Here is a 15,479-nt window from a genome sequence, read left to right on the forward strand (position 1 = left end):
TCAATCAGCTCACTGTGCCTCTTACATCATGGACTTAATAGACACTATGGATGGATTGATATGAACTTTCGTGCAACTATTTGGAATTAAAATCCTGTGGTTTATTTCCATACACCTGATGAGATATCTCACACAAATTCTGTTTCAACAGCCTGCCGTTAAATCTGATGGAAATGAACCTGTTGACTTGTGCATGTGTGTTGACTTCATGGTCTAAAGGGTAACTTTGGTGTTTTTCAACCTGAACCCTATTTCCCCATCTTTTTGTGTCTAAGTGTCTAATGGGAGCAACGAATTCTGAGCTCTGAACTTTGTCCACTATTGAGTGAGGGTGCTTCAGATGGCAGCGGCGAAACAGCCAGCAATGTAACCATTCGTGATATAAGCACCCTCAATGTACGTCCGCTAAAAGTGCTTGTTTCTGCCACTTGTCAGACACAGTTATTACTGTAAGTGCCATACAACATTATAGATAGAATCCCTACAGAGACAGACGTTTTGTTAAAGAGTAAGATGCTTTATATTAAACCAGAAACAGCCCCGAAATCACTATTGCCTTACCCACCAGACTCCATTTCAATAAACAGTACTTGTATCATCGTAAAACACTAGAACACACTTCATTCAAGGTAGACGGAGACAAAGTAAAACTAAATAAAGTGGTCTTGGTTTGTCTTTTAACGGTTTCAATAATCGCCAACTCTGGTTTGTTTGAAATAAACCCTTAATTCACCCAGTTAGATGTGACAATATGCTTGCTCTATACACTCTGGTGGGTTTGACAATGATGATTTCCGGGCTTTATCTGGTTAAACAAAAAGGATCTTGCCCTTTAACAAACAGGTCTATCTCAGTAGGAATTCTTTCCAAAATGTTGTCAGACACTTAGATTAATAATCTGAGCCTGTCAGTGGCAATAACAAGCACTTTTAAGGCTGCTTTCAGCCCTAGAGTTGGTCTGAATCAGGGACTAATTTTGTTCCAAAGTTGTATAATTGCCAAGAGTTGGTTCGTGTTCTCACGGCAGCATTTACAAGCAGACCAGATCAAATGCCTCGTGAGAGAAAGCTGCTCTTGATTGGTCAGAATTTCCATGCGGGAAGAATCCAGGAAGTAAACCAAACGTTGAAGAAGAGTACACTTGTAAGATAAATGTGACACTTTCTAATGTCACAATGGAGGCACACCTATGCAGGTTGACTTCTCCTTAATGATGTACCAGCATGCTGGGAATCAGCCCGATCTCCAAAAATATTTGACAGTGCGAATATTGTCTAATGCACATTTGGTAGACAGGTGTGTAGGAGGATGAAGTCATGCAATCGTAGTCAGCTCCCACACACTGTCAACACTAAGTTTAATTGAACAAACAATGTTTTGATCACAGACATTTGTCAGGCTTCAACCTCACAATTTGCAACATCTTAATACTTGAGGCTGCATCAAAAAAAGTTTGAAAAGACAAACATCTGAGACACCTTGTCAATAGTTGACAGCATACATAAACTAAGACAAGAAATGCTAGTACCTTGGCAATTTCAAGATTCACAGAATATAATAACCAATGAAAGTACTGGATGAGCAATAAAAAGTCCAGTCTTTCTGCGAAAAAATGTAAATGAAGATTTTAGAGTTGAAGTTAGCAGACTACACTAACACATATTAAACTGGCCTGTGCTGAAAGACAAAGTGTTTCAGTTGTAGTTTTAAAACAATGAGTCTACAAGTCCCTAAAAAGGCTTAAAATGTCTTAAATTTGAAGTTGTGAGGTCCAAGTCTAATTTAATTTATACATCTTTTAATTTCTTTTTGTGAAAATGAGTGAAGCTTTTCTACGTAAAAGTCCAAATTTCAATGTTACAAATTAAAAAAACTGTAATACTTTATACTTGCACTTACTTACCTGTTGGCAGGATGTAGATCAAATTTACTCACTCTAATAACCATATTCCGACATAACACCTCCCTCTGCACAAGATCACATATATACTACTTGCCTGCAATGCCTACCTGCGATGCTTAAATAAGTAAAATATGATTTGTCCAAAAATCAGTTAAAAGGTGTCCTGAAAGGGTCTTAAAAAGAATTAAATTTTACTGCCTGATACCTGTAGACACCCTGTGAACGTTATTCAGTGTTCTTGCATGTACAGATGATAAACCAGATTTGAACATGTCTGTGCCAAATTTGAGGAAACTCCCTCAAGGCGTTCTTGAGAGATTGCGTTCATGTGAATGAGACAGACAAGACCACAGTGACCTTGAACTTTACCATTAAATTCGAATCACTTCATCGTTGAGTCCAAGTGGACGTTTGTGCCAAATTTGAGGAGATCCTCTCAAGGCATTCTTGAGATATTGTGTTCACGTGATGAGGTGGATGAGATCACTGTGACCTTGATCTTTACCACCAAATTCTAAAATTCTGGTGGTAAAAAGACCACCTCACTCATCCAAAGCTGATATATATACACACACATGTGTGTCTGTGTGTGTGTGTGTGTGTGTGTGTGTGTGTGTGTGTTTGTGTGTGTTTCTGTTTAAAGAGAAGCATTTTAATTTGAGAAATCTGTTAATAATTGTCATTTATGTCCAGTAATTTACTTCTTAATGAAGTCTCTATTCATTGACTAATTGATCATGGGCAATCAGCTGTATGGACTGTAAATGCAAGTAAATTGGACAAATGACAGATTACCCAAGTACAAAATGCATGAATAAATAAATAAATAAATAAATGAGTATAATATATGCAGTGCTTTGACGCAGAGAGACTGAGTGGAAAGTCATACAAGGGAGCTTTTAATAGGCACAGATTAATATATTAAAATGTTTATGTGTGTGTTTATATAACAAAGCAGAGAATGCAGTACTCAGTGAAATTATTTTTATATTTACAGTCTGTCTTTATGTTGCACTGACAGAGCTGTGTGCCTCTTTGTTTTGTAGCTGCCGCTGCAAACAGCCCTGTTGAGTGTTCTCATCAAACTGGAGTGCCGCACCGAGGGTCTCTTGACTTGTCGGCTAATTACCCCAGTGCTGGCTGCTATTCACTCACTGGTGGCATAATTCATGTCAGAATTCAAAAGTAGAGTACTCCCCATGCAACGGGACGCCAGGCTCTAGGCCTACTTTCATGTCAGATTTGCTGGATAAATAAATGCATGATGAGTCGTTGCTGAATCGAGTGTAGTTTATCTTTGACCTGCTCCCCCAAAGGCTCCGGCTGCAGTTTGATCTGTGGCTGTAGAATTAGGACATGGCAGGAAAAACCCAGGGAGATGTGAGCCAGTGTGCCTCCACCTGGATGGTTCCTGTGTGTCCCTGCTTCATGTGATTACAGCTGTAATTGTGTTGGACTGTCGAATTTTGTTATGCCTCCACACCGGCGATGGCTTTGGCCAGAGGCATCATGTTTTCAGGTTGTCTGTCTGTCCCTTCCTTTTGAAAATGATATCTCAGAAACGCCTTGGAATTTCTTTAAATTTGGCACAAACGTCTACTCATCAATAAACTGATTAGAATTTGGCGGTCAAAGGTCAATATCGCTGTGATGTTGTCTGTCTCATTCCCATTAACGCAATATCTCAAGAACACCTTGAAGGAGTTCCTCAAATTTGGCGCAAACGTCCACTTGGACTCAACAATGAACTGATTTGGTGGTCAAAGGTCAAGGAGCATTTGGTTGTCAAAGTTCAAGGTTACTGTGATCTCATCTGTCTCATTTGTGTGAGTGTACTATCTCAAGAGCACCTTGAGGAAGTTGCCCCAAATTTGGCGCAAACGTCCACTTGGACTCAACAATGAACTGATTTGGTGGTCAAAGGTCAAGGAGCACTGTGACCTCTCACAACATGCCTTTGCCCATAACTCAAGAATTCATACGCTAATGACAAAAAAATGGCATGAAGACATTTTAAGTGATTACATTTTATTCTACAGGTCAAAGGTCAATGTCACTGTGACATCGTAATGTAAAAAACAGATTTAATCCTTGGTATAAAGGCATTAACATTTCTTCCTTTTGGTTTTCATGTAATATATATTACTGTGTCTTTGTCTTTGATTTTTAAAATTAGATTTGTCTTAGATTTAACCAAGGCTGCTCTGTCTGTTTTAGGTGTTTGGGAATGCTCCACCCAGCACCATGACGGAGAAGTTCTCCGACCTGCTGCAGTTCACCACCCAGGTCTCACGGCTCATGGTGACTGAGATCAGACGGAGAGCGTCTAATAAATCCACAGGTGAGCCCTCTGACACATAGATTTATGACAATAAAGGTGTGGTAGGAGGTTCTTGGAAACAACAGTTTATCATTTCCTTGGCATCGGCTGAGGTTATTTCCCATAACTGGTTTGCTTCTTGTCACAGTGATGATCTACTCGTTCCCTTCCCCCTCTGTGGGTGTGTTTGTTCTGTGTTTTGCTTTACTGATAAAGACATAGATGTTGGATGGGATTTTTTTTCCTCCTTTAATCTTTCCATTATCTCCAGTTTGGGGGATTGTATAGTCAAAATCATAATGCTATGATTGTTATCAGTTATAGTTTGCTTTGAAGCTGCAGGAAAGATTTGCTATATGATGCTCAGAAGGTTTATGGGCACAACATAGATTGACAGGCATTTTTCATCCATTCACACAATGTCTTATAACACACAACTGACATACACTCACTGGCCACTTTATTAGGTACACCTGTTCCACTGCTTGTTAATGCTAATCAGCCAATCACATGCCAGCAACTCAGTGCATTTAGGCATGTAGATATGGGGAAGACGACCTGCTGAAGTTCAAACTGAGCATCAGAATGATGAAGAAAGGTGATTTAAGTGACTTTGAACGTGACATGGTTGTTGGTGCTAGAAACTGCTGATCTACTGGGATTTTCACACACAACCATCTCTAGGGTTTACGGAGGATGGTCCCAAAAAGAGAAAATCAGATCAGAGGAGAATGGCCAGACTGGTTCAAGATGATAGAAAGGCAACAGGAAGTCAAATAAGCACTGGTTCCAACCAAGGTGTGCAGAAGACCATCTCTGAAGCAACAACACCTTGTCCAACCTTGAAGCAGATGGGCTACAGCAGCAGAAGACCACACCAGGTGCCACTCCTGTCAGCTAACAACAGGAAACTGAGGCTACAATTCACACGGGTTTTCTCACCAAAACTGGACAATAGAAGATTGGAAAAACCACATTCAGATGGAAGCATGGATCCATCCTGCCTTGTATCAACGCTTCAGGCTGCTGCTGGTGGTGTAATGGTGTGGGGGAGATTTTCTTAGTACCAACTGAGCATGGTTTAAACACCACAGCCTACCTGAGTATTGTTGCTGAGCGTGTCCATCCCTTTATGACCACAGTGTACCCATCTTCTGATGGCTACTTCCAGCAGGATAACGCACCATGTCACAAAGCTCACATCATCTCAAACATGACAATGAGTTCACTGTACTCCAATGGCCTCCACAGTCACCAGATCTCAGTCCAATAGAGCACCTTTGGGATGTGCTGGAACGGGAGATTCTCATCATGGATGTGCAGCCGACAAATCTGCAGCAACTGTGTGATGTCATCATGTCAATATGGACCACCATCTCTGAGGAATGTTTCCAGCACCTTGTTGAATCTATGACACCAAGAATTAAAGCAGTTCTGAAGGCAAAAGTGGTCCAACCTGGTACTAGTAAGGTGTACCTAATAAAGCGGCCAGTGAGTGTAAATGTCCAATTTCACATTTGAAATTAGCTGTTAACTGTTTCTAACTCAGTAGATGTTTTAGCAGAAAGGAGCAACACATGTTTGATCTGACTTGAAAGGTTAGTCTCGACTACAGGTGAGCAGCACCTCCTCAAAGCTCTGACAGTAGTGGCAGCTTTGACTGTGGCTTCCCCACAGGAGAGACATTAAACAGACTGACAGATGCACGCACACTCGCACGCACACACACACACACACACACACACACACACACACACACACACACACACAGGCAGGGTTGTAAGTCTCCAGCTTCCCGTCTCTGATTTTTCCTTTATTATATCTCTTTCTCATCTCTCTCTGAACATGTGATGTTTTCAAGCAGTGAGCAGCTCTGATTTTGCAACACAGAGTCTTAAAACACACTCCTCCAGCTGGTCACCAGGCCTTTGAAGGCTGAGTCAGTGGTTGACTCATGCTCCCAACTGATTCTGCAGCGCTCTGTCATCATCAAAACAAGTGATTTTGATTTGCTCGAAATCAAATACAGAACATCAGTGAGCACCAGACTTTAGCTCCTTTCATGTGTTGGTTTTTAAGCAGACACTTTCAAAGGCTGTTTATTCCTTCATTAACAGCTGACAGAATATGTGCGATACAATGCAACACTAAAATCAGTCATCCTCTTCTGCCGCCCTCCACGCTGGTCATTGCCTTTCATAGTTGTGCAACCTGTCAGTGATGGTTAAAAAAAGGCGATGATTCATAAGTGTCCAAAATCTCTATTAACTTCTCACTGTAGGATAAACTAGTGTCTAGCTGCTGTAAATGGAGCAGTAAATAAGTGAATGAGGGAGTGATTTTGGACACAGCCCTGGTGTTGTTCTCAGGAATAGTAGTTTCCATGTCTCAAGGTTCATTTATTGTCATTGTACAACACAGGGTTACACAGTGAAATGCAGCTGTAGTCCCTTTATGCCACACAAGAGAAACTAAACAAAAACAGAAGAGCATCCCTGTAATGCATTTTTTTTATTTGCGTCAGGAGGGATGTCAACAGCAGCAGCACAAACTCCAGAATGGCTGCCATCTTGTCATTAAAAATTTGACATCAGGGAAACATTGTCCATCAGGATTGTTCGTCAACTTTGACTATGTTTGAGCACCAAGCATCCGAGCACGTCGTCCTAACAGAGTCCTACTCCCTGTTGGCGTTGGCACTTGGTCCGGCTGGTCTGGCTGGGCGGTTGGAAGTTGGTTGGGCCAGTGATCATCTCAAGGCCCCTTGCACTTCCTTCTCTGATGTTAATAACTGTATCTCTATCATAGGCCAAACATGCGCCAGTTACAAAGGCAAACAGACTACAAATTAAAACTAAACTGCAGCGACGTTCATGGGAGCTACTGGCCGCCACATCAGTCATCCAGATCCTTTGTGGCTGGCAATGGAGGTGTCAAACCAGATAGACTGGAACACCTTAAACATAGTGTTAGTTGCTGACAGTTTAGCCTGGCTACGCTCACTTGCTAACATTTGCTGCAGTGTTAATTTTGACAGCTATTTTAGATTTAGTCTTAGTCTTGAGACGAGAAGGCTTATTAGTTTTCCTTGGCGCAGACTATTTACTGGAGTTTGACAGCCTGTCGCTCATGTAGCATAATTCCAAGCAGGGCCGCTCTTGACTTGCAACGTCCAATCGTCCACCATTTCGTCAAGTCTCATCTCATCAATGAAAATGAAATTTGTTTTAGGTTTTATTATCAAGAACGATTTCTAGCTCGTCATCGTCTCGTTTTTGTCAGAAAAAAGTCACTGACGAAAATTTTTCATCAGTTTTTGTCAGTGAAATTAACACTTATTTGCTGGCTATCTTTAGTGAACATGTTAGTACGTTACAGTTTTCACTTATATCACAACAAATATTAGTTTATCGTAGTAACTGTTGTGGTTCTGAATCACTGGTTAAAAGGACACTTTGCCGATTTTCAACCAGCTTTGTATCATAACAATTTGGGTGGTATGTAGAAATGGAGCTGTGGTAAACTTCCCTTCATCCTGTCAGCACCCAAATCTCCCTGCTCATCTCTCGGCTCAAATCTGTCGGATGATGCAAACTTTTGCTGCCTCTCGGGCTGTTGCTCAAACTACAGATTGTACTTTTGCATTTTCGTATGACCCCCACCACAGACACAAAGAGTACAGAAGTGGATTGAGAGAGGGAGAGTTGTCCCTCTCTCAAACTCAAACAAAGCTCAGATCAAATGGTAAATGTAGGCAGTGCTGATCAAATATAAACAAAGATTCTGTTACTGTATGCTTATTTCTCACCTAAAATGTCTTTAGGGGCATATTTTAGTGCGCAGTTTGTATAAGAAGTTAGCTAACTTAGCTAGCAAGCACGGAAGTATTAGGCCCTGATCACACAGAAAACGTTTTAGCAGCTGAAGGTGGCGTTTTATAATTGTTGTTAATGACAATGAAGCTTTTTGCTTGTTTTTTTTTTGCATTGCGACGCGCTTTGCCTTTCTGCACTCTAGGCGCCTGACGTTTTTGCCGGATCGCTCCGAACTCCTGGAGTTGAAAATACTCGTAGCCCCATGTAATTTCTTTTTTCGTCATATTTTTGCCCATTGTCTAAACAGATGATTTGAGAGGCGGGTCTTTTGTGGTGGTCATGACAACAAGTTTAAAGTTGGTAAACAATGGAGGGGAAAGTGGTGGTAGCAGTTGCTGGATACCCAGAATTATTTGGCCCAACAAAAGACAGACAGTTGTCAAACTGCCCCCAAGTCATCCTAAAATATGCCTGGATACGTCCATCATGGAGGAGAAGCTCCTGGACCAACTGGTGGTACTCCTCATGATCCACCCTCTTTTTAGGGTCTCATGTACCCACACAGATCTCTGTTTCCCTGTGCCCAACAAACTGTTTGCTGACAGCCTCTCACCCTCAACCAGAGCTACAGCAAGTACCCTCTGCCTCAAAATGTCAGGAACTAGATACTAATCACTGTGGGGGAGATTTATTAGAGTCAGTGTAAGGCACGACGGGGTGGTTGCAACCAACGGAACTCTTCCCGTGTGATCAGGGCCTTAGCCAGCCTTGCTAGGTGCAATAGGTTTATATAATGGTTTCAGTGTCCACCAGCTGCAGCAGCTACATGTAACATCTGCCACCTTTTTTTCCACATTATTATCTTAAAATATGTAATCAATTTCACCAGACTTGTGTGCATAATTGAAGATTGGAAGACTGGATCTGCAAACGATTGGTTCCTTCTCTGTGTATAAAGCAGGAGGATACAATTTTCAGACAGGATAAAATCTGGAACATCACATTTCGACATGTGCCGCTGATAACATCTTGATATGTACAGTTTTTTTTTTGTTCCCATGCAGAAGTGGGTTGTAGACAAGACACATGTCACATCTACAAAGATGATTTATTCGTTGCATAACTGATCATTGTTCCAGCAGCCCATCTGCCTGCCACAATGAGCTGTCACTTTCCATCTAGTTAACTTTATGTTCATGTGTGTGTGTGTGTGTGTGTTTGCTCCTCCAGAGGCAGCCAGTCGAGCCATAGTCCAGTTCCTGGAGGTGAATCAGAGCGAGGAGGCGAGTCGTGGCTGGATGCTTCTGACCACCATTAACCTACTGGCCTCCTCTGGACAGGTTGGTAGAGTTGCACCACACTCACTATGTCACCATGTTGCTTTTGTGCTCAGTGTTGTCACAATACATGTGTTGTTCTGTTTGGGTCCTTGGTTATTTTTGTGTGTTTATAAGGATTGCCGTCGTGCGTGTGAGTGTAGATGCAAGATTAAATCGGAGGGAACAACTTGTAAAAACAAGAGACTTCTCAGCATTCTGTCTCTTTGACCCATTTGCATCTCCCCTCTTTGATCTCTCAGCAGAAAATAGCATCAGTCCCTGTAAGAGCAGAGAGAAACAGGCTCTTGAGTACATGTAAAAGTCCTCAACTGACCAATCCCAGCTTATTCTCCCCAAACACAGTCTTATGTTAGATCTGCTTCACGGCACTGAATGAAGGAATTGAAGCTGGTCTTCTGCCTGGTTAGTGCTCGGTGGTATGACTGAAAATCTGTATCCTGGTATATTTTAGTACTATGGCAGTTTTCATAGTATTTTCTTTTCTTTTTTTGGGCATCATTGGGCCTTCGTATAGGTTTATAGTTGCTCAATCTTTTCTTGGGAGTGCATAAAATATTAAAACGTTTATAATATATTTAGGAATCAGAATGCACGAAACAGTTGCAGGGTGTAAACTTTTTTTAATGTGCACACTGCAGCGTAGTATAAACAGAACTTGAAAATAAAAAGATGCACCAACAGCAAAACAAAATATTTCAAGATTGTTGTAAGTAGAACACTATGAACTGACCTTAAACAGAGTATTTAAGTATTTAAAGAGATATTCCTCCAATGTTCCATTGCACAGGTTAAATTCACAGTATGTTATGAAGAATTTGGACAAGGCATACGTCACATCCACCGTGTCCTTGCATGTGTTGCGTACATGCAGTTCCTCGAGTAAATGCCTCTCTAAGGGTGCTTTCAGACCTAGAGTTGTCTTGCTTTGGTCCAAATCGGACACTAATGTTGTTCCAAAGTTGTATAATTGCCTAGAGTTGGTTCATGTTCTCACGGCAGCATTTACAAGAGGACCAGATAAAAAGCCTTGTGTGAGAAAGCTGCTCTTGATTGGTCAGAATTTCCATGTGGGAAAAATCCAGGAAGTAAAGCAAACGTTGAAGAAGAGTACACTTGCAAGATAAATGTGACACTTTCTAATGTCACAATGGAGGGACAACTACGCAGGTTGATTTTAGCGCTGCTCATCGTGGACTATATTGCTGTCATTGTTCATTTTAGTCAAACCATACAGTTTGAAAACGAGGCGCGGCTCCAACTAGAAAACAATGTTTTGATGCATTGGATGTGCTGAATGTGCATATTAAGGCAGTACAGGAGGAGGTGCACATTAATAATCCTCCAGGACTGTAACATGCTCATGTTTAACCCAAACAATGTGTCATGTGACTGCAGTTGGTTCAGATCCAGGTCGGAACACCTTCTCACCACAAATGAAAAGCACCAGAGTTCCTTTGTAACCGGACTGAGACCACCTCTTCAAGAAGGTCTCGGTCCAGTTGTTTTGGTGCACACCTGAGTGTGATTGCTGTGTTCACACCTGCCCAAACAAACCGCACTGAGGGGGCAAACAAGCTTGAGTCTGATTGAACTGAACCAAACAGGGCAGGTGTGAAAGCATCCTAAGCAATGTCTGACCCTTCGGCTTCCCTGTTTCACTGTTGCTACTGGTTGTTGATGTTGGTTGAATCCGACCACCTTAATAGCATACATTCTTGGTATTCCAACACGTTTTCTACCGAGCAAGTGGAGTAAGTTGTCAACCAGCATCGGCAACATCAGTGGCTCGACAAACTAACGTTACATGGGATTTTTTCAAAACCAAAAAACATCTAAACAGTAGACATGGCTCCTCTGTTAGGCACATGTTCTTCTGCTGCATCTCCAGTATCTCTGTCTTCATCCTCCATGTCTCACTTTTGTTATTTCAAATGTTATTGTAGCAACAGAGTGGCTTCCAGCTGTTAGCATTAAGCTACCTGGCTAGTAGCGCTGCACGATTTGATAAAAATGTGCGATTGCAATTATGGTGGGCAATATTGCAATTTGCGATTGCGATTACAATATAATAATTTTAAAAAAATGGTATCATTAGTCTTCTTGCTCGATTCAGTGATTCCATGCAGCATGACTCAGCATGATTCAGAATCTTAACACTGTGGCTTCTTGGGCTCCAGGTTAGACATTAAGGTCTTGTCTTGCGTTGTGCGTGTGCTGTTGCACTCTGGCCAGCAGACATCTTTTGAACTTTTCGGCCCGCATTCCTCTGGAGGTCTTGAGGGGAGCATCACTGTCAGCTGGCCGGCTGGCTGCTTTTCCTGCTCCGCTGCACATCAGATATTCCCTGTTGTTGTTGTCGAGCCAAACGCTTCCTCTCTCCTTCTGCAGACCACTTAAATCCACTCTACACTCCCTATTTTTGTCAGAACATACACACAACTGTAGAAGTCTTTCAATAAAGGTTTACGCAAGCTCTGCTACGTACACATTTACCTCGCCCTTATGAGAACATTTGGAAGCTTGAGAGGAAGGTGAGATAGTACAGTTGTTTGTTTTTGCTGCATTGTGCTCAAAACAGTGTTCTCTGCAGTGTGAACGCAGAGAAGTTGAAGGATAACTGCCTCAAGGGGGGACATTAAAGTGCCGCTGCTTACTGTGTGCAAATCAAAAATATACACATTCAGGCTGTGCACATGCAGAAAGCAAACCCTCTGCTGTCAGGGAATAAAAGCAACTTCTCTTTTTGCTTTAGCTTACATTTGTCTCGAGTGGCCTCCCCGGTGCCCACAGCAAACACTTCAGGATTTAACCACTTGTGTGTTTGTTGTGTGTGTAAATTTCTCTTCTGTAAGAAGTTCAGTTTTATTGTCCAGTCAGCCTGTTCAAAAGACATTCTTGTGCATTTCATGTGGTTGGAGGATCCCGTCACTTTAAAGAAAAGCCAGATTGACTGTGTTGTATTTAATGGTAGTAGAGATGCCACATTTTTACTTTCATTTTGTTTTAGTTGAACTGGGGAAGTGTTTACTGGAGATTTTCGAGGCTTTAAGCGCCTATCTTTAAACAACCTTGACAGTAGCGATAAAATAAGGCACACAACACAAGAATGAACAACTTCCCAGCTTTTATTTCAGCGACTCTCACACATTTACCTGATTAAAACCAAAACAAACATACACATAAACACACAGCTCTTTTTTTCCATTTTCACAGTGCAGAACTTGAGTATCTGAACTGCTTAGTTGTTAACCTCCGTTTTTAAACCATCTAGGCTGCTGCTGCCATATATCACAGATGATATACCCTAAAACTTCAATTAAAAGCCTAGTCTCGAATAAACGCCCAGTCCCTTTTACCAGCCTGCTGTAGCTACACATTTTGACAAAAACACGCCTGTCTCAATCACACACTTGGTCTGGTTGCCTAGCAGTCAATTTTATAGAAGTTCTTTGGATGTATAATGTAGGGATGTTCTTGGTGACTAATTTCCCTGTCGACTTAACACAATTTTTAATTATGACTAGTCAATGAGTCTATAAAAAGGGAAAACACTGACAAAACAGTCAAAATATAGCACAATTTATTGTTAAGTATTTGAAACATTGTCCCAAAAATTATTGTGTGAATTCAGAGCCCTTTGAAGCCTTTAACCACAATCTTCAACAACCATGTTGGATTTTAAATGCTGCTGAAGTACGAGACACTTTGCGCCGTGCAGTATGAATGTGAACATGACGGCAACTCAGTCAAAAGTTAACCACTAAAATAACATCTAAAATAAATAAATTGCCTCTGAAATGTGGGGCACATTGAACCTTGCAGATTATCTGACAGAAATGATTGCAATTCACTTTAAAGTTAATAAAACAACATGTAAATTATAATTACATTTTTGCCAAACCGCGCTGGTTTTGCGAGAGGACATCTCTCCAATTTAAAACTCCAGCGTACTCGAGCATTACCGGGGACTGCTGTCTGATGGCTCTGTAGCCCCCACTAGTGGCGGGCGGCTGCATGACAGTTAAGCGGCCTTGTGCATGAATAAAACACTAATAGGTTTTACCGACTAATATTTCCGTTGCCGACTAGCAAGGGGGCGGACGTTTAATCGTTTCGACATCTAATCGTGCGCATCCCTAATTCCTATAGTCTGTAAGGGTCCACCAATCAAAACAGTCAAAGGGATTTTTCCTGAAATTTAGTTCAAGTTATAAATATTGTTTTAACAGGATAAAGTGGTGTTCTGTTAGTATGCCGGGTGCTGTCATCCTCTCTTAAGCGTCGTCTGTCGGAGTTAGATTAGAAGTTATATTCATACTGATTGCATTTCCCATCTTTGTTGAGCAACAGTTTTGTGTAAAAGGAGTTAAAGACCTGTCCCAAATATAGGCCTGTTGAGTTGAGTGATTTAAACAAATAATAGCCTGGGCTACTATTTGGAGTTTTACGGTAAGGTATGCAGCTACCCAGTGTGCTTTGTATTCCAAACAAAATCCACTTGCAGCTGCCCTAAATGCTAGATACATTAGAGCTATTTTTCCACCAGCAACACCAAATTTTTAGAACAACAAATGCAAAAGCTTTCATAATATACTAAACTTACGTGCAGATATTTGCAGCTGAAACCACAAATTCAAAGTGCAGCTGGTCATTTTATCGTCCTTAATGTTTCTCAGTACAAACCGTAGAATTAAAGCGCACATTTTTGGCTTGCTGTGTTTTTTTTCTAGACCTACATGTTGTGCCAACGCAGCGGCCTCATTTAAATTAATGAGGGGCTGCCTTTTTATGAGTGCTGCCGAACTCCCAACCTGCTCCTGTGTCACTCTGATAGTCAGGAAACAGTTTCATTACACTGCTGCATAACTGTTTGATATCACACACACTGACAGGAAGAAGAATGACCTACCGTTCAGTGTGTGTGTGTGTGGGGCGGGGGGGCTCACAGTCATGTTTGTGTGTGTTTTCTGTATTTGTGGGTGCAGGAGTGACTGGGTTTAATGGATTTGTATTCCTTTCCTCTGGTGTCTGAGACAGTGAAACAAAGGACTCTCCTGGCAGCTGGCCTCCCATAAACCTGACGTCACCCCCCTTCTCTCTTTAATGCCGTCCCTCTCTGCCTCGCTCTCACCTCCTGCTTCCCTCCCTCAGATGATAAAACAGCAGTATTTGTGTTTGTAGCTGTGTCTTTCTACCTCCATGCTGTCTTCTTCTTTTATAGGATGCCCTTCACGCTCTGCACTCCCGGTGTGCTTGTCTCTCTCTGAAATGCACTCAAGATTTTTGACGGGCTTCCGCTTACTCTCTCCTTGTGTCTGTCTCTTTTCCTTTCTCTCTCGTTCTCTCTCTGTAGTCCTTTTTAAACAGAGATTCAGCAGTACTGCCCCAACGAAGACCCTTCACTATTCTGGCTTTGGTTTGTCAATATTAATACATTTTTTTAAGAGGCACCTTTCGTGACACTCAAGGTCACCTTACAGGCAAAGATAGAGAAAATGACAGCTGATGTAAAGTCAACAAGATAAGGAATAAGGTAACATAAAATAAACAAATAAATAATCAATTAAAATAACATACAACAAATAAATAACCAGCAAAACAAGTTTACAGTGAATAAAACTGTAAACAGTGGATGTGTGTGGCTAGACGGACGGGAGTCAAACTGAATAGGCTTGTTGAAAGAGGTGAGTTTTGAGGCGGGATTTTAAAGTGGAGAGAGAGTTGATGTTATGAATGTCGTTGGGAGTTTCAGAGGCGGGGGCAGAGCACCAATAATAACGTAGCATTGGGCCGGCTCAGACCAGGGTCCGACAACATCACAGCTGTGCTCCATCGTTTCCGATTTCCTTCATTTTCAGGCTGGTTTTGTGGATTTAGAGCTAAATGTTGTCCCTGGGGCACGTCGTGTATTAATGATACTTGTTACCTGGAGAGGTTGGAAAAAGATTTACGTTTCTTCCCTGTTCCAAAACCAAAATCAAACCCTGAAAAGTGTAGGGTTAGCTAGCTAGCTACTGAAGATATAGCCTACTGAATGTATACACATGCTGCTTTTGCTTTTTAATGATTATAACAGTGAAACAAAGAGCGACCCTGCTGTA

The 15,479-nt window shown here is 41.6% G+C and overlaps 1 protein-coding gene and 1 long non-coding RNA gene across 2 annotated transcripts in view; one reads left to right on the plus strand and one right to left on the minus strand.

Annotated features, from left to right (window-relative positions):
• wdfy3 (WD repeat and FYVE domain containing 3) overlaps positions 1-15,479 on the plus strand; it is a 144,392-nt gene that overhangs the window by 17,869 nt on the left and 111,044 nt on the right. The window contains exons 3-4 of the mRNA XM_050051244.1: positions 4,121-4,244; positions 9,269-9,378. Coding sequence (XP_049907201.1) covers positions 4,121-4,244; positions 9,269-9,378 — 234 coding nt within the window. The remainder of the gene's footprint in view (positions 1-4,120; positions 4,245-9,268; positions 9,379-15,479) is intronic.
• Positions 4,951-15,479, minus strand: part of LOC126394435 (uncharacterized) — a 310,194-nt gene continuing 299,665 nt past the window's right edge. The window contains exon 3 of the long non-coding RNA XR_007570360.1: positions 4,951-5,501. This is a non-coding gene — a long non-coding RNA (uncharacterized LOC126394435). The remainder of the gene's footprint in view (positions 5,502-15,479) is intronic.

The sequence above is a fragment of the Epinephelus moara genome, chromosome 8 (assembly GCF_006386435.1).
Source record: "Epinephelus moara isolate mb chromosome 8, YSFRI_EMoa_1.0, whole genome shotgun sequence".
Classification (NCBI taxonomy): domain Eukaryota; kingdom Metazoa; phylum Chordata; class Actinopteri; order Perciformes; family Serranidae; genus Epinephelus; species Epinephelus moara.